The sequence below is a fragment of the Carcharhinus amblyrhynchos genome, chromosome 8 (assembly GCF_965287045.1).
Source record: "Carcharhinus amblyrhynchos chromosome 8, sCarAmb.v2.hapA, whole genome shotgun sequence".
NCBI classification, from domain to species: domain Eukaryota; kingdom Metazoa; phylum Chordata; class Chondrichthyes; order Carcharhiniformes; family Carcharhinidae; genus Carcharhinus; species Carcharhinus amblyrhynchos.
Genome location: NC_137331.1, coordinates 109,910,004 through 109,929,148, shown reverse-complemented (window position 1 = coordinate 109,929,148; position 19,145 = coordinate 109,910,004). Strand labels below are relative to the sequence as shown.

The window sequence follows — 19,145 nt, the reverse complement described above, 5'->3', positions numbered from 1 at the left end:
GCCATTCAAGTAGTAATCTGCCTTCTTGTTTTTGCTTCCAAAGTGAATAACCTCACATTTGTGCAAATTATACTGCATCTGCCATTGATTTGCCCACTCACCCAACATGTCCAGCTCATTCTGAAGGATCTCTGCATCTTTGTCACAGTTCACCCTCCCACCCAACTTGGTATCATCTGCAAACTTTGAGATGTTACATTTTGTTCCCTCATCCAATCATTCATACATATTGTGAATAGCTGGGGTCACAGCACCGATCCCCGTGGCACCCCACTAGTTACTGCCTGCCAATTTGAAAAGGACCCTTTAATTCCTACTCTTTATTTCCTCTCTGCCAACCAGTTTTCTATCCATCTAAATATGCTTCCTCCAATCCCATGCATTTTAATCTTGCGCAATATTTGCTAATGCGGAACTGTCAAATGCTTTCTGAAAGTCCAAATATACCACATCGACTGGCTCCCCCTTGTCAACTCTACTCCTTACATCTTCAAAAAATTTGTATGAACAAATGTTTCTGCTGCAGAAAGCGCATAGGTGGACCTATATATTTGGGTGGCACAGTGGTTAGCACAGCTGCCTCACAGCTCCTGGCTTCAATTTCCGGCTTGTGTGGAGTTTGCACATTCTCCCGTATCTGCATGGGTTTCCCCCGGGTGCTCCAGTTTCCTCCCACATTCCAAAGATGTGCAGGTTAGGTGGATTGGCCATGCTAAATTTCCCCTTAGTGACCCATGATATGTCGGTTAGAGGGATTAGCGGGGTAAGTATGTGGATTTATGGGGATAGAGCCTCAGCAGGATTGCTGTCAGTGCAGACTCAATAGGTCAAATGGCCTCCTTCTGCACTGTAGGATTCTATGACTCTATATTTGGGTACCAGGCCATCACCCACTGCGATTTTGTAAGCAGCGGAGGAAGCACAGGTGGCTGACCCGCCTGTGGCCTAACTAAGTCCTTTAAGTAGGCAAAATATGCCCAGCTTAGGGCCTCATCCCTCTGCCAGTCTGAAAGAGAGGGCGGCGAGAATGGCCTGTACCTAATATGCAGCCTGGTGGGTTTAATTCTATGGGCTAACAGTAAATGATTGGGGGTGGGGGTGTCTCCTTCCCTTCCTCCCTCATCAGAACCTCCACCTCATCAGATCCTGTCAGCCTGGCCCCTGTGAGATCTTGGATTTACCTAAATCTCTGTTTGGGTCCGTCAATGCTCTCCACCTCCTTGGCCTTCAGCACTGGCAATGACCACCATTCTTGAATGGCACTGCTGGGTATACAAAGCTACTGGCCTCTGATTGATTGGTAGCTGTTTGAGGTAGGACTTCCTGCTGGAGATATTTGGAAGTCCCGGCTCATACTAATTAGAGGACAATTGCCCAAAAACTTGAAACGGATGAACCGGCTAAATGGAGGTAAATTTGCCCTGACATTTATGCTGAGGTTTGGGGAACCCCCCCCTCAGCATAAAGTACAGCCCCAAATTTCTCTTCTGAACTGCCCACTTTAAGGTTATGTCCCCATTGTTCTAGACTTCCCGCCAGAGGAAAATGTTTCTCTTTATCTGCTCAATCAATTCTATTCAAAGTCCTTAAATCTCAAATCAAATCACCCCATAATCTTCCACGTTCCAAAGAAGGCAAGTCTCATTTATGTAATCCCTTCTTATTAGTTAACTGCTGGATTTCTGGTAATATTTCGATGAATCTGCACTTCACTCCTTCCCAGGGCAATGTTTCCTTTCTAAGGTAAGGTATCTAGAATTGTACACAATACAGTTGCGTGTTATCTAACCAGGGCTTTGTAAAGCTGAGGTAAAACTTCTATTCATTTTCCTCTGGATCTAAAGATCAATATCCCAGTAGCCTTTTAGGTTAGTTTTGTACCTGACTGCTGCATTTTGAATCTCCACGGTTCCTAGTCTTTCATCATTTAAACAATACTCAGGCATGTATGAATTTTGTAAATGTGAATTTGTCACAAGGCTTATTATCAGGTACGCCTTGAGCCTGTCTCCAACCTTGCAATTTTGGTGTGTTGTGATGTGGCAGTTAGTAATTGCCAGGCTGCCCAAATCCCAAAGGGAAACTTGAACAAGCTATCACAACAATTTGTAATTTGTATTTTATGAGAAGGTATCTGAAGTCAGGAGAAAGAATTGCAAACCAGCGGTGAAGATGTAAAAAGATAAATTAAACATTAAATAAAAAAAACTGAAAGACATGAGATTACACTTACGCAGTTAACAGTATTTCAACAAACATTTCCCAAGAGATTTCTACATAATGAACTCAGAACCTTTTGAACAACAGTCCTCATAGATTTTTTTTCTATAACAATTTCAGTAATATTACTACAAATCCACTATCTCTATTGACGAAATCTTATGTATGCTTCTCTCTCTGTCTCATCTGATGCTGGAAATCAAAGTTGGCTTGAAACCTTTTCCCTGAAGATGGGGGCAGCTGCTTCTTCACAGGTCTGTTACCAACACACACTGCGTTAGGATATCATGGCCACTCTTGACGCAGTCTTCAATCTATTTATCAAATATGTTTTTTTACTCCATCACCTTTAACAGGATTTACATTCCCGTAGAAGTTTCTTTTCTCAGAGCTTACAGGTTTTCATATTATTTTATAGCTAATACTTCTTAGATAAGAATAAACTTACTATGCTTTATCCATTTACAGTCTATGCCAATTGTACATGTTCATTTTGATTTCAAGTCACTTTCTTTATCTTCCTAATGCAAACTTCTACTCAGGCTGCCCGCTGGTCCTACATCTTAACTCTGCTCGTCTTCACTTCAAACTACTTGCTTTCACATCTAACCTCTTTTTTGATGCTCTGAACCTTGCAGTCTAACTTCTTCAGTTAATTGAGTTATCCACACCCATATTCACACAGCCAAACCTGTTTCACAGTATACCACAATGATGGATGGTATGGTGGCTCAGTGGTTAGCACTATTGCCTCACAGCGTCAGGGACCTGGGTTCAATTCCAGCCTCAGGTCATTGTGTGTGGGTGGAGTTTGCATGTTCTCCCTCTGTATGCATGGATTTCCTCCAGATGCTTTGGTTTCCTCCCACAGTCCGAAAGACATGCTGGCTAGGTTGATTGAATCATAGAATCCCTACAGTACATAAGGCCATTCAGCCCATCAAGTCTTTACTGACCACAGTCCCACCCAGGCTCTATTCCCATAACACCATACATTTACCCTGCGAATTCCTCTGACACTAGGGTCAATTTAGCACGGCCAATCAATCTAACCCGTACATCCTTGGTTTAGCTATGCTAAATTGACTGTTAGTGTCAGGGGAAATTAGCAGAGTAAACATGTGGGGTTAAGGGGATAGGACTTGGGTGGGATTGTAGTTGGTGCAGGCTTGATGGGCTTAATGGCTTCCTTCTGTACTGTTGGGATTCTATTCTATGGCATTGGGAAGATGTTGAAAAATACAACATTTCATCATGGGTGATGCTGTCTTTAACACCTGTACAATATTAGCCCTCGTTCATAAAGAAACATAGGCATCTCTCTCGATAAGAGTGAGTCAGTTGGTTATATGCAGATTGAGGGGCTCCGCTCCACATTAAGAGAGGGCACAGTAAAGAGGCAGGCCTCCTATGAACTAACAGAATGATCACGATTTACACTCCTATAAACCTAAACATCCCAGGATCTTGAGATGTTCCAATCATTTCTCCGCAGCTTTTAGCTTACGGAGGGAAATTGAGATATGGAGCCGCATTTTATGCACTTGACGGCTCTGGAGACTTAAACCTGGAACCTCAGATCCTACTGAAAGGAGGCCAGAGCCGCAAAACAGTCATCTACAGAAACATCCCGACTCCCACGAATGGACAGCAAAGCAAGCACGAGATTGACCTGACTGAGGTAAGGCTGATACCGAGTGAGCTCAACTATTAGGATCTGCTTTCTAATCACCTTGTATTTTATCTTAATAGATGTGAATTAAGATGCATTTTACAAGTTAAGAAGTAATTGAAAGCCATTTCACATCCATCTACTGCTGCTCATTTTAATATTAGGACGATTTCACTGTATGCGTTTCCATAGTTCACAGCACAGAAGGAGGCCATTGATTGCATCCCTGCATGGGTTTCCTCCGGGTGCTCTGGTTTCCTCCCACAGTCCAAAAGATGGATGGTTAGGTTGATTGGCCGTGCTACATTGCCCCTTAGTGTCAGAGGGATTAGCAGGGTAAATAAGTGGGGTTACAGGGATAGGGTCCGGGCGGGTTTGTTGTCGGTGCAGACTCGATGGAATGAATGGCCTCCTGCACTGTAGGAATTCTTTAAAGTAAAGTTTATTAGACACAAGTAAGGCTTACGTTAACACTGCAATGAAGCTACTGTGAAACTCCCCCAGTCGTCACACTCCAGTGCATGTTCAGGTACACTAGGGAGAATTTAGCATGGCCAATGCACCTAACCAGCACATCTTTCAGAACGTGGGAGGAAACCGGAGCAACCTGAGGAAGCCCACGTAGACACAGGGAGAACATAGAAACTCTACACAGGCAGTGACTCAAGCTGGGAATCGAATCCGGGCCCCAGGTGCTGAGGGAGAGCACTGCTAACCACTGTGCCACTCATAGAATTGTTTTCTATGAATTAAGCATGAGATTGAAGGAAGGGGGGTTCCCACAGGGTTTCCACCAACCCCACCCTCTCAGCAATTTAACGCTGTGATGAGCAAGGTCTTGGGTGGGTTGCCCTCCCATGCCCCAATTTCGAAGCTAGCAGGGTTTCTCTGGTGTGGAGGAAGCCTGGAATTGAACGGGTTTGGATCTCGGAAAGTGCAGGGGGTGCTTGGAAGACTCCTTCAGAAGCTCCCGACTGACTCTGGATGCCCAGCCTTCCCCATCATTAAGGTCTGGTGGCTGTTGGACCTCCGTCCCATCCCAGCCTTTGTCCTCTACCCCCTCACTCTGATTGCCCCTTTTGTGCCCTACCAGGCATTCCCTATCCTTCCCACGCTGAAACTCCTTAACCTTGCCTCGCCCTCCAGCCCCAGGACATTAGCCTCCGGCATCTTCCTGACCACTCTCTTCACTCCACTGAAACCCTGGCTGCCGCAGGGATTGGACAGCTGCTGACCAAGCAGATTGCATCTCTGAGGCAGGGAGAGCATTGGAACGCAGTGGTTTCCCGGGGCAACGGGCGAAGGGGGTGGTGGGGCGGACACTGCGTGGTCACTGGCCTCTCCGAGGGGCAATTTATTTACTCAGAGGGTGGTGAGTGGAATGAGTTGCCAGTGATAGGAGTAGAGACGGGTACAATTTTGTCTTTTAAAAAGCGTTTAGATCATTACATGGGTAAGATGGGTACAGAGGGATATGGGCCAAACGCGGGCAACTGGGACTGGCTTAATGGTTAAAAAAAGAGTAGCATGGACAAGTTGGGCCACATGGCCTGTCTCCATGCTATAGACCTCTTTGACTCTATGACTCTCTGTATTACAATACAGTGAAAAGTATTGTTTCTTGCGTGCAATATGGACAAAACATACCGTTCATAGAGAAGGAAAGCAGAAGGTGCAGAATGTAGCGTCACAGCCATGAAAAAGTTAGAGTACAGGTTTTTTTCAGCACAAACAGGCCCTTCGGCCCACAAGTTGCACCGATCATATCCCTACCTACCAGGCCCATCTATAGCTCTCAATCCCATTAAATCCCATGTACTCATCCAGAAGTCTTTTAAAAGACCCCAACGAGTTCGCCTCCACCACCACCGACGGCAGCCGATTCCACTCACCCACCACCCTCTGAGTGAATTAGAAGCATAGAACAAGAGTAAAAGACAGAATTAGAGAGCAAGTTGGGCACAGGTTGCAAGAAGTCGCCACAATCCGGTGCCATCTTGGAATCTTGGTATCTTGCTGAGTGGCAGAGCAGGCTGGTTGGGCTGAATGGCCTTGTCCTGCTCCTGACTCCTATGAGTCATAGCGGTCTTTGCTTCAAGCACTCCGGGTAGCACATTCTACACCTTTAACAGCTCTCTACGTAAAGACATTTCCCTCAACTTCCCACTCTTTTGATTTCCTGTTGACCTCCACATGTCCAACTCAAGGGGTTGCATCAGCTCACATTGTAATTAGTACTAATTTCTGTGGAACCATATTCCCCATTTTAATTCAATTTTTTTCCAGCTGATTTGCTAATATGCAAATTCTTTTCATTGGGATTGAAATTTAATTAAAAGATCTTCTGCCTGACTGGCTAATGTGCACATTTCTTCACTGTGGTTCAACATTTAATTGAAATCTGGCCAGATGCAAATTGCTTACAAAGAAGAAGGTGAACCTGTCCAGAAGCTTGAATTACCTTTACGGGAAATAGAAAGTTTCGTAATGCCAGTTTTCCCCATCAACCTCATGACAGCAACTTGGAAATTAAAACACTCACAGCATAGGTGTCATAGAAAAATATTTCAAGACTTCAGAGATGTCTTACTGCAATTGTATAGGGCGCTGGTGAAGCCACATCTACACTATTGTGTGCAGTTTTGGTGTCCTTATCAGAGGAAGGATGTCCTTGCTATAGAGGGAGTACAGTGAAGGTTTCCCAGGTTGATTCCTGGGGTGGCAGGTCTGTCATACGAGGACAGATTAAGTCGATTAGGATTATATTCATTGGAGTTTAAAAGAGTGAGAGCGGATCTTATAGACAGGGTAGATTCAGAAAGAATGTTTCTGATGGTTGGGGAGTCCAGAAATAGAGATCATACTTTGAGGATAAGAAGTAAACCTTATAGGACTGAGGTGAGGAGAAATTTCTTCACCCAGAGGGTGGTGAATGTATGGAATTCATTACCATTGAAAGTAGTTGAGGCCAAAACATTGTGTGATTTCAAGAAGAAATTAAATATAAAACTAGGAAGAAATTGCGGGTCCCCTAACCGACGTATTTGAATCATCGACAATCACGGGTGAAGATTGGCAAATGTCGTGCCTTTGTTTAAAAAGTGCTGCAGGGAAAAGCTTGGGAACTACAGGCCAGTGAGCCTCACATCTGTGGTGGGTAAATTGTTGGAAGGTATTTTGAGAGGCAGTATCTGCAGGCATTTAGAGATGCAAGGACATATTAGAGACAGTCAGCATGGCTTTGGGAGTGGAAAATCATGTCTCACTAATTTGATTGAGTTTTTTGAAGGGGTAACCAAGAAGATAGATGAGGGCAGCGCAGTTGATGTTGTCTACATGGACTTTAGCAAGGCCTTTGACAAGGTACCATGTTATGTTGTCACATAAAGTTAAATCTCACGGGATCCAGGGCGAGATATCTATATGGATACAAAATTGGCTTCTTGATAGAAGCCAGAGGATGGTTGTAGAGAGTTGGTTTTCAAACTGGAGGCCTGTGCCTCAGGGATCAGTGCTAGGCCCATTGTTATTTATCATTTATATTAATCATTTGGATGAGAATATAGGAGGCATGATTAGTAAGTTTGCAGATGACACCAAGATTGGTGGCATAGTGTACAGTGAAGAAAGTTATCTCCGATTGCAATGAGATCTTGATCAATTGGGCCAGTGGCTGATGAATGGCAGATGGAATTTAATTTAGACAAATGCGAGGCAATGCATTTTGGTAGATTGAACCAGGGCAGGACTTACTCAGTTAATGGTAGGGGAGAGTTACAGAATAAAGAGATCTAGGGGTACATATTCATAGCTTCTTGAAAGTGGAATCACAGGTGGACAGAGTGGTGAAGAAGGCATTCGGCATGCTTGGTTTCATCAGTCAAAACATTTACTACAGGAGTTGGAATGTCTTGTTGAAGTTGTACAAGACGTTGGTAAGGCCACACTTGGAATACTATGTTCAATTCTGGTCACCCTATTACAGAAAGGATATTATTAAACTAGAAAGAGCGCAGAAAAGATTTACCAGGATGCTACCGGGACTTGATGGATTGAGTTATAAGGAGAGGCTGGGTAGACTGGGACATTTTTCTCTGGAACTTAGGAGGCTGAGGGGTGATCCTATAGAGGTCTATAAAATAGTGAGGGCACAGATCAGCTAGATAGTCAATATATTTTTCCAAAGATAGGGGAGTCTAAAACTAGAGGGCATAGGTTTAAGGTGAGAGGGGAGAGATACAAAAGTGTCCAGAGGGGCAATTTTTTCACACAGAGGGTGGTGAGTGTCTGGAACAAGCTGCCAGAGGTAGTAGTAGAGGAGGGTACAATTTTATCTTTTAAAAAGCATTTAGATAGTTACATGGGTATGATAGGTAAGGAGGGATATGGCCCAAATGCTGGCGATTGGCAGTAGCCTAGGGATTTAAAAAAATGGACGGCATGGACAAGTTGGGCTGAAGGGCCTGTTTCCACGCTGTAAACCTCGATGACTCTATTCCTCTTGGGTCTAAAGGGATCAAGGGATATTGTGGGGGAAGGCAGGATTAGGATATTGAATTTGATGGTCATAATGAATGGCAGTGCAGGTTCAAAGGGCTGAATGGCCTACTCCTGCTTCTAGCTGCAATGTTTCAATGATTTACATGAAACTTAACTTAAGGTGAGATTTTCCAGCCCCTCCCGCTGGCAGATTCCTCCAGTCCTGCCGAAGTCAGTGGGATTTTATATGGATCGCCACGCCCAGTGTGGGAAAATCCACCACAGTGGAGCTGGAAAGTTTCGGTGAGAGAAATTTAAGGAAAAAATTCAAGAGTTTGCAGCCAAGGCAAATGAAGGTACGCCCACCAGAGGTGGAGCAAATGCTCCAAGGCTGGAATGAAAATGGGCACTAATGTCTCGGTGGCTGGTGGGGCAGGAGGAGATTATCCACATCATGTGTCTCATTAAAGACTTACACTCCCAACTCACTGCAACCATTAATCTTTGGAAAGCTAGCTGTGTGGGTTTTAATTTTTCGGAATGTTTCACTCAGCATAACAGTGAAACATTGTTTTGTATTTATTTAGTTAAGGCTGTATGATTAAACCAACAAGGCAGTACTGGACTTTCAGGAAGATTCTAGCTTATTGGCCAGAACATTTACACTGAATTTACATTGGCCTGTGGGCGTGTTGATAGTCTGGGAGCTGGGCGTTTGGTGTAAAGTTCCTCAGATGGCCTTCTCTCTAAATTTACACTGGAATGGGCAAGACCCTGACCAGCCAGCCCATTCTTGCCCCAGTTGAAGCCCTTAAGTGGCCAATTATTGACCACGTAACGATCATTGCCCACCCAGCCTTAATTGTCAGACTGATGCGAGGATATTGGGGCAGGGATGAAGGCTGTAGGGGTCCCTGCTCAGGCCATAGGTGAGTAGCCCCCTTATGTTATTAAATTCCACCACTCTCCATGCTTCTATTGTCTCCTACAATCCTTTCTCCCCCCCACTAGCTTCCGCACCAACATCCCCACTACCCCCTGCCGAATCCCCTGGGGCTCACACCCTCCCCCTGACCGAGACCTTGAAAACTTTCCTGGTCCTGAACTGCTGCGTCCAGAGCTGGAGACTGCAGAGCTGCTGGTCAGTCAGACTGGCCAGAGGCTTTCTGAGGCAGGACTTCCTCCAGAGTGAAGGGACAGAAGTTCCTCCTCCAGCCAATTACCATTTGTCGGAGCATTAAATGGCTGTGGGATCAGCAGTATCAGCTGGGGTGTGCACTCACCCAACTCTTTGGTTGGGAGGACAGGAAACCCCACTATCCTAAATGGCGCAGCCAATGTTTTTAATCTGATGGTCGTGAATGTAGCCCAGACCACTACGCAAACCAGCCTCCCATCCAATGACTGTCTACACTTCCCACTGCCTGGGAAAGGCAGCCAGCAGAATCAAGGACCCCACACACCACGGATATTCTCTCTTCCACCTTCTCCCATCGGGAAAAAGATACAAAAGTCTGAGATCACGTACCAATCAACACGAGAACAGCTTCTTCCCTGCTGCTGTCAGAATTTTGAATGGACTCACCTTATATTAAGCTGATGTTTCTCTACACCCCAGCTATGACTTCTCCCAAAGGGTTGTGAATCTGTGGAATTTGCTACCCCAAAGTGAGGTGAATGCTGGGCCAGTGAATAAATCTAAGGAGGAGTTAGACAGATTTTTAATTGGTGAGGGGATGAAGGGTTATGGGGAGAAGGCAGAAAAATGGGGATGAGGAGCATATCAGCCATAATCAAATGGCGGAGCAGACCCAGTGGGCCGAATGGCCTAACTTTGCACCTATATCTTATGAATTTATGACTGTAACACTATTCTGCACTTTCTTCTTTCCTTCTCCCCATGAACTCTATGAACAGTATGCTTTGTCTGTACAGCATGCAAGAAACAATACTTTTCACTGTATCCTAATACATGTGACAATAAATCAAATGTTGTTCTTGAGTTCTTATGTAAATCAAATCAAATCAAACCCTGGCCTATTGATGGAGCAGTCACCATTCCGGCAGCTCACCGTTCTATCAGACTGGGAGGATCCAGGATTAATGATCATTGTCCCGTCCTGTGCTTCCTGCCCTTCCCCCATTCTACCCACCGGACTTTGTTATTAACTAAATTTCCTTTGGGATTTGATATAACTCATTCCCTGTTTTTAAATCATCTTTGAAAGAGAAAGTTGCTTTAGCAGAATTAGATATCTTCAAAGGAACAGGTCCTCTTAAATTTACTACTTCCATTTCATTTTCTAACAAAAAACTATATTCACACTTTTGGAATAAAATGATTTTTTTTATTATTGCAGCTGCTGATGAGCTCCAGTTTGAAGGGGACCTAGTGGGAAAATACACAGTGCCCATTTAAATCAGCACAGTAGACAACCCTTTTATACACCGATGGCTGTGACGTGAATTAATGACTCTCTGAGAGGGGAGAAAAGGCCATTTAGATCCACAGATTAATGACCGTACAACAGTTAGGCTCCTTTCCTGTGGTTTATCATTTGATTAAATGCGGCATTTTTTTTTTCCCTCTGCTTCTCGGGAACGTTTGAGTCACATCAAAGGTTTCACATGGAGCAAAGTTAATGACTGTGATATGGATTTAAGTCTATTTCATGTCAAAAATAATGCAGAGTACAAAAATTAATTGCTGGGAGAAGAGCCTCGTAAATGTTGAAGTGTTGATCTGTGAACACTTATTTCAACATTATTAAATCCAGGCAACCAGGAATGTAACTACCACGTGTAATAAAGTCAATGGAGCCAGTTTGTAAAGCACTGGTCACTAAACCAGGACGTTTAGAGCAAATGTCTTATTGCCCCGATGCTGCTGTGAAACTTTCTTTCCCCGCAGTATCACTTCATCACCTGGTTGTAACTCCATCCCATGAAAATACAGTAAATACTTCCCACATCATTATTCCATCTATAAAGCTTTTTAATCCAACCTCCCAAATGAGGGAACTCTGCTTCAAGTCAATCAAAACTTGCCCCTCTGGATATTGTGTTTCTTATCCGTTCCTGGGATGTGGGCATCGCTGGTTAGGGCAGCACTTATTGCCCATCCCTAATTGCCCCAAGAGGGTGGTGGTGAGCCGCCTCTTTGAACCGAACTGCTGTAGTCCATGAGGTGTAGGTACATCCACGGTGCTGTTAGTGAAGGGAGTTTCAAGGATTTTGACCCAGCCACAGCGAAGAAACGGCGATATATTTCCAAGTCAGGATGGTGAGTGGCTTGGAGGGGAACCTCCAGGTGGGGATGTTGCCATGGGGTGAGATTTTCTGGCCCTTCCCACCAGCTGAATATTGGAGTGACTCAGAAGGAACCACCACTCCCCCCAACACCCGGTGCACTGACTTCCCCGGCCATGAAATCAGCAAGCCGTGCAAAATGCCATCAACATAGCTGGCACTGTGGTTAGCGCTGCTGCCTCACAGCGCCAGGGACCCAGGTTCGATTCCCAGCTTGGTCACTGTCTATGCAGAATCTGCACATTCTCCCTGTGTCTGCGTGAGTTTCCTCCAGGTGCTCCAGTTCCCTCCCATAGTCTGAAAGACATGCTGGTTAGGTGCATTGGCCGTGCTAAATTCTCCCTCAGTGTACCCGAACCAGCGCCGGAGTGTGGCAACTAGGGGATTTTCACAGTAACTTCATTGCGGAGTTAATGTAAGCCTACTTGTGACTAATGAATAAACTTTACATGGTTAGATCCAGAAGATCCCGCCAATGGTGAGCGACTTTCACCATTGGGAAAACAAGCCGCAGGGGGATCGGAAAATCCTGCCCCTTGCGTCTGCTGCTTTTGTACTTTTAACACGGTAGTGGTCATGGGTTTGGAAGGTGCTGTCTCAGGAGGCTTGGTTAGATCCTGCAAGTGCGTCTTGTAGATGGTACACACGGCTGCCCACTGTGCATCAGTGTTGGAGAGACTGTGAGAGGGGTAGCTATCAAGCGGACAGCTTTGTCCTGGATGGTGCCAAGCTTCTTGAGTGTTGTTGGAGCTGCACACAACCAGGCAAGCGGAGAATATTCCATTACACTCCTGACTTGTGCCTTGACGGAAAGGAGTGCGCCAGTCATTCCCTTTTGCTGTTTTATGACAATGCCACAAATACTAATCAATTTTTAAGAGAGCTGTGGAGGTGTTGCAGGAGAGGGGGGGGGCCTCTTAAAAGTAGAAAGTGCCACAAACAACTTTTTAATGAGTGCTCCCTAATCAAATGCAGTGGGGAGCCCCACCAGGCGCCCACCCTCCCTCAGTCTCGTCACAGGATGGATTGTCTAATCATGACACCCTTCAAATGAAAAAGCTGCTTTTTAGTTGGAATCGCGAGTTCTTCAGCTATCAGTGAATTGAGGGCTGAACGTTATTTGATCTCTTCCTGTTAATGGTGTTTGAAGTCTCTAACAGCCTTTTATTTTGACAGCACGAGTGGAAGTATTTCAATTCGGTCTCTGACAAACCTGTCACGCGTACTGATTTCATGTTAGCGCTCGGCAACATTGAATACATCCTGATTAAAGCTTCCTATGGCACCGGGCTCCAGCAGAGCAGGTAAGGAATGTAAATGAGGGAGCTGTGAATTAGAAACATGAAGAAAGCAGGAACGGAGCCTGCGAACAGGACTTGTTTCGATTGCTCTTCAGAGATCCAGTACGGGCTTGATGGGCTGAACGGTCTCCTTCTGCATGCATTTTCCAGGTTGTGTTTTTTCTTTCAGGGTGGTGGTTTTCCAGGCTGGAATTATAGAATCCCGACAATGCAGAATGCGGCCATTTGGCCCATCGAGCCTGCCCCGACGGCAATCCCGTCCAGACTCTATCCCCGTAACCCCACCTATTTGCCCTAGCTAATCCCCCTGACACTGAGGGGCAATTTAGCATGGCCAATCCACCTAACCCGCACATCTTTGGAGTGTGGGAGGAAACCGGAATACCTGGAGGAAACCCATGCAGTCACGGGGAGAACGTGCAAACTCCACATAGACATTGACCTGAGGTCAGAATTGAGCCCAGATGCTGTGAGGCAGCAGTGCCAATCATTGTGTCACCATGCCGCCCTATGGGAAGAGAAAGATCCCGGCACTTGTGTGGTTGAGGCATTTTACTTTGGTGCGCAAGACTGAAGATTCACTGGGCTGAATTTTGATGCTTGGGCCTGATCCCTTCACCAGGCCAAATCCCAGATCAGGACCCGGATGTGGCCATGGAAGAGATTTTTCCAGGAGGCAGGCAATCATGTGGCCATCTCTGGAAGCCCCATGTATATAAGGATGGCAGGTTCGGCTCCATCAGCGCGGAGCAGAGTGGGGGGAGCTAAAGGGAGTGGACCAGGGGTGCCCGAGGATGCTTCACCTGGTGATGCTCTCTGAAGACTTGTAAATTGTTTAAATCATATTCTGAGCACAGCTGCCAGAGCCTGTGACTGACTCTCATCGCACCGCCCCCCCCCGCAACCCCGTCTTCATCCCCAACCCTGCCTGTCACCATTACAGGCTCTATCCACACTGGGAGACCTGAATGCTGAGAACCTGTGCACCCACCTTCAAATCGCCTGTGTCTTGGAACGAAAACTTAGCCCCTTTGTTACCATTTCCGCAAAATAACAGTTAAAAATAATTTCTTGGTGGTTCACAGCAAATAAATTGACCAAAAATGAGATAAAAAGACATTCTTCAAATACCAAAATACAGCCTGGAAGTCACAGTAAATTGACCAGTGTCTCACCATAAGACAGAATAGGAAGTCTCACAACACCAGGTTAATGTCCAAGCTCGTGATTCCAAATTAACCTGTTAGACATTAACCTGTTGTTGTGAGACTTCTTACTGGGCCCACCCCCAGTCCAACACCAGCATCTCTACATCGTAAGACAAAAGCACTGGAAGATTTGTTGGAACAGGTTTTGGGTGATGGGAACACACAACGTTTGCCCCTTAATGTCGTTTATCATGCAAATTTTGCAGCGTTTTTATGTACCCAATATCCATTCAGATCATAGTTCAGAAAAACAACAAACATTACCCATTGGCTCACATCATGATTTTAAAAAGTACCTCTTGGCCAAATGGCTGTCCTCATTTTGCCAGGATCTCTGATATCTCGATGGAGATTGCGATGGAGGAGGATGCAACTCATGCGACAAGAGATCGTGCCCACCAGATTGAGATCTGCGACTGCCCCCCTGGATACGCAGGCCTCTCTTGCCAGGTACCGATGAACTGAATTATATCACCAATCTCTGGTCAGGTAAAGCAAAATCTGGGGAGGCGATGGCCTAGTGTTAGTATCACTAGACTATTCATCCAGAAGCTCAGCTAACGTCCTGGGAACCCGGGTTCGAATCCTGCCACGGCAGATGGTGGAATTTGAATTCAATAAAAAATATCTGGAATCCACTGATGACCATGCAACCATTGTCAATTGCTGGAGAAATCCCATCTAGTTCACTTAGAGAAGGAAATCTGCCGTCCTTACCTGGTCTGGCCTACATGTGACTCCAGAGCCACAGCAACATGATTGACTTTTAACTGCCTTCCAAGGGTAATTAGGGCTGGGCAATAAATGCTGGCCAGCCACTGACACCCATGTCCCACGAATGAATTTTAAAAAATCACAACTACTCGCAGCTCTGCTCAGTTTCTCTCACTATCCTTTACCCAGTTATCAACATGCTACAGCCAAGATGTGTCATTGCAAACTCTGCTTACAGCTGGCTACAGCTAAGCCCCATTGAAATGTAAAGCAGGTACGAATTGGACGTTGACTAATTTTTATGTTGAGTTTATTTAAAATTCTACATTCTATTTGGGCCCTTAATGAATGAATGGAGAGTCAACCTATGTTCAAGGCTGAAATTTTAAATCAGTAAGGGAGCCTGGGCTTATGGGAATAAGGCAGGAAAGTGGAGTTGAGGATTTTCATACCTGATCCAGCCATAGAGTCACAGAATCCTCCCGTGCAGAAGGAGGCCATTCGGCCCGTCGAGTCTGCACCAACCACAATCCCACCCAGGCCCAATCCCCATAACCCTGTGCATTTACCCTAGCTAGCCCCCCTGACACTAAGGGACAATCTAGCATGACCAATCCACCTAACCCGCACATCTTTGGACTATGGGAGGAAATGGGAGCGTCCGGAGGAAACCCATGCAGACACAGGGAGAACACGCAAACTCTGCACAGACAGTGGCCCAAGCCGGGAATCGAACCCGGGTCCATGACGCTGTGAGTCAGCAGAGATAACCACTGTGCCACCACGCCGTGATCTCATTGAATGGTGGGACAGGCTCGATCTATCGACTCCTAAATGTGATGGTACATCCAAATGTGTGGATAGCACTGATTTGGAGTTCTGTTCCTGGAGATCATTGGATGCCAGGGGAGTGGGAGCTTTTGAGACTGGGAGTCGATGGAGCTAGGGTAAGTTAGGGTATCAGAGAATATCAAGCAAATTCACGACAATACAACTGAGGGGCAGATTAGCCACATTCTGATTGATGGTGGGCAAGGGCCTGAGCATGTTTGGCCTGCTGGAACTTCCATGTAGAGTCAATGTTCTTGACATTGACTTCAGAGTCTGGTCCTGGGTAGGGGGGATGATTTCAAACTCATGCCCGCCCATTTCCCATCTTGGGAAACATGGCTGGCAGCAGAAGATGGAGATTGTTGTGCTCACGAAGACCCCTGGGCCATCCCACTGATACCCGAGGTCAGCCTCAACTGGGCCCATACGTGGGTCCACAGCCCGTGTTCCACGTCAGTCGCATTTGCAGTGCTGGTCTGTGTCATGTTTGGGTTCTCAGTAATTGGATAGCGAATGCAACGGTTATCAACCCTAACTCTCACGAAGCTTTTAGTCCTTGCTGACTAACTGTAGGCCATTTGTAAACAGCAAAAAATGTTGAAGAAAGCAAATAGCAACTTGCAACGGGAATAAGAACTATATATTTCTGACATGATTTTAAAAGTTTCACCTAATTTTCTCATGTTTAAGTAGCAATGTGCTTCCCAAATAAGCTGTTTGACCTGATGGGAGCAATATTAAAATATTCCCAGTGTTTGAAAGATGTTCTATATATAATCTATAATAGGTGGGAAGTTGGTAGAATAACTTGCTTTGACAGGCACGTTTTTGTAACTTAGCATAAACATTGAGCTTTTTTAAATGGAGGATCATAGAATCCTATCGTGCAGAGGAGGCCATTTAGCCCATCGAGCTGCACCACCACAATCCCACCCAGCCCCCATCCCTGTAGCCCCACATATTTACCCTGCTCGTCCCCCTGTCACTAAGGGTGAATTTCTCATGGCTAATCCACCTGATCAACAGCACATCTTTGGACTGTGGGAGGGAACCAGAGCACCCAGAGGAAACCCACGCAGACATGGGGAGAATGTGCAAACTCCACACGGACAGTGACCCGAGCTGGAAATCGAACCTGGGTTCCTGCAATGTGCGGCACCAGTGCGAAACACTGTGCCAACGTGCTGCCCATAAGCTAGTGATCGTAGGAGGAAGGAAGAATGGCAGGGAGGAAGGAGAGAAGGATGTAAAGGCCTCGGCAAATTTAAAGTCAAGTTTGAAAAAAAATCAATTATTTGCCAAAAAATACAATGAGCCATGAGGACTCGATGCAAATTCAATATGGTGATGGATTCATTTGGGTCTCGTTCCTTCTTTCCATTTTAAACCAGTTGTCAGTGAATTGAGCAGCACGGTGTTTCAGTGGTTAGCACTACTGCTTCACAGCATCAGGGTCCCGGGTTCAATTCCGCTCTCAGGTCTCTGTCTGTGCAGAGTTTGCCCATTCTCCTTGTGTCTGCATGGGTTTCCTCCGGGTGCTCCAGTCTGCTCCCACACTCCAAAGATATGCAGGTTAGGTAGATTGGCCATGCTAAATTGTCCCATAGTGTTAGAGGAAATAGCACAATTAATACATGAGGTTAAGGGAATAGGGCCTGGGTGGAATTGTGGTCAGTGCAGACTTGACAGGCCAAATGACCTCCTTCTGTACTGTAGGATTCCATGATTCTTTGAAGTCGGTGGGGATTCAAATTGGATAAGTTTATAAAATGGGTGCCGATATCTCTCTTCAGTTTCACACTCAGTAGCTTCGGTTAAAATTAGCTCTGTTGGTCGGAAAGCCTAGACTTAACCTTTTCACAAATTGTCTTTGTTTTTTGAAGGAATGTGCTCCTGGCTTTTATAGACGGAAGATGGCAGATGGACAACAGTCCCCTGATACTGAATGTGTCTCTTGCCAGTGCAACAACCACAGTAACGTCTGTGACCTCGATACCGGCAAATGTCAGGTAGGTGCCACTTACAGAGGGATGTAATTCGGGCAAAGATTTACAAGACTGGAATCAAATTGAAGAGTACATTGTGTTTTATATGAATGCAGTGACTGCATCAAATTATGGAAATCACTTGCTGTTACACATGGCAGAATTTAATCTTACAACACACCTCTAAGAAGTCTCACAACACCTGATTAAAGTCCAACAAGTTTATTTGGCAGCACGAGGCATACTTATAACCCTCTATCTTACTAAGTTCCATGTACTTATCCAAAAGTCTCTGAAAAGACCCTGTCGAATCTGCCTCCACCACCACTGCCGGCAGCCGATTCCACACACCCACCATCCTCTGAGTGAAAAACTTACCCCCGACATCTCCTCTGTACCTCCTCCCCAGCACCCTAAACCTGTGTCCTCTTGTGGCAACCATTTCAGCCCTGGGAAAAAGCCTCTGACTGTCCACTCGATCAATACCTCTCAACGTCTTATACACCTGATAGAGGTGTATAAGAGCCAGACGATCAGAGACCAGTGGCTGGCCATTGCAATTAGCGCCACCAAGAGTGGTGGTAGCTACTGGTAATGCAACCCCCAAGACCCAGGATCTACGAAACATTCCAAGTGAGTGAAGGCAGGATGGATGTTGCAGTGCGGGGGGGGGGGAGCAGGGAGGTGATCAGTAGGTCCAGGGTATGGCTCCCAGTACTGAGTGCTTTTGAACAAGGGGGACTTCTCCAAGGACAAGGTCAGCAGATACATGCGAACAGCATCACCTGCAAGTTCGCCCCCAAGCCACTCATCGTCCTGACTTGAAAATATATCGCTGTTCCTTCACAGTCGCCAGGTCAAAATCCTGAAACAATCACTTCGCTGTAAATCTGGCTCTTGTAAGATCGCGAGAGCCAAGGAATCGGGCATGACCCTGGTTTCTCAGCTCTCACATGATTCTACCATCTTGCTCTGCCCATCGATGGGAGGGACAAGCCAGCAAAAACACGGCCTACCTTTCAATTCCACATTTTTAAAATCAGATTTAAATTCCACCAGCATCGTAGATACATACACATGAACACACATAGTAGGAGCAGGAGGAGGCCATTTGGCCCTTTGAGTCTGCCCCACCATTCAATAAGAACGTGGCTGATCTGAATATCTAAAATTTTGAACAATTGTTAAACATGCTGATTTAATTTCACATTTGAGTGTCAAATGAACATTAAATTCAGATTCTGAGATAGACTGATACCTAATTTGCTTGATGGCTGGACAGATGGAGTAAATATTGATGCAGATGGTCCAATGAGTATGTCAGGAGAGACAATTCTGGATGAATTACTGAATATACGAAAAGACAGATTGCGTGCTGGGCCAATCAATAGTAATATGCGTTATTGGACAGTTTGATGGATAAGTT

The 19,145-nt window shown here is 45.6% G+C and overlaps 1 protein-coding gene across 1 annotated transcript in view; it reads left to right on the top strand.

The window, feature by feature from the left end:
* Positions 1–19,145, top strand: part of lama1 (laminin, alpha 1) — a 314,737-nt gene that overhangs the window by 183,350 nt on the left and 112,242 nt on the right. Inside the window, exons 26-29 of the mRNA XM_080194636.1 lie at positions 3,716–3,901; positions 12,857–12,984; positions 14,519–14,639; positions 17,618–17,743. Of these exons, the coding sequence (XP_080050762.1) occupies positions 3,716–3,901; positions 12,857–12,984; positions 14,519–14,639; positions 17,618–17,743 (561 nt within the window). The remainder of the gene's footprint in view (positions 1–3,715; positions 3,902–12,856; positions 12,985–14,518; positions 14,640–17,617; positions 17,744–19,145) is intronic.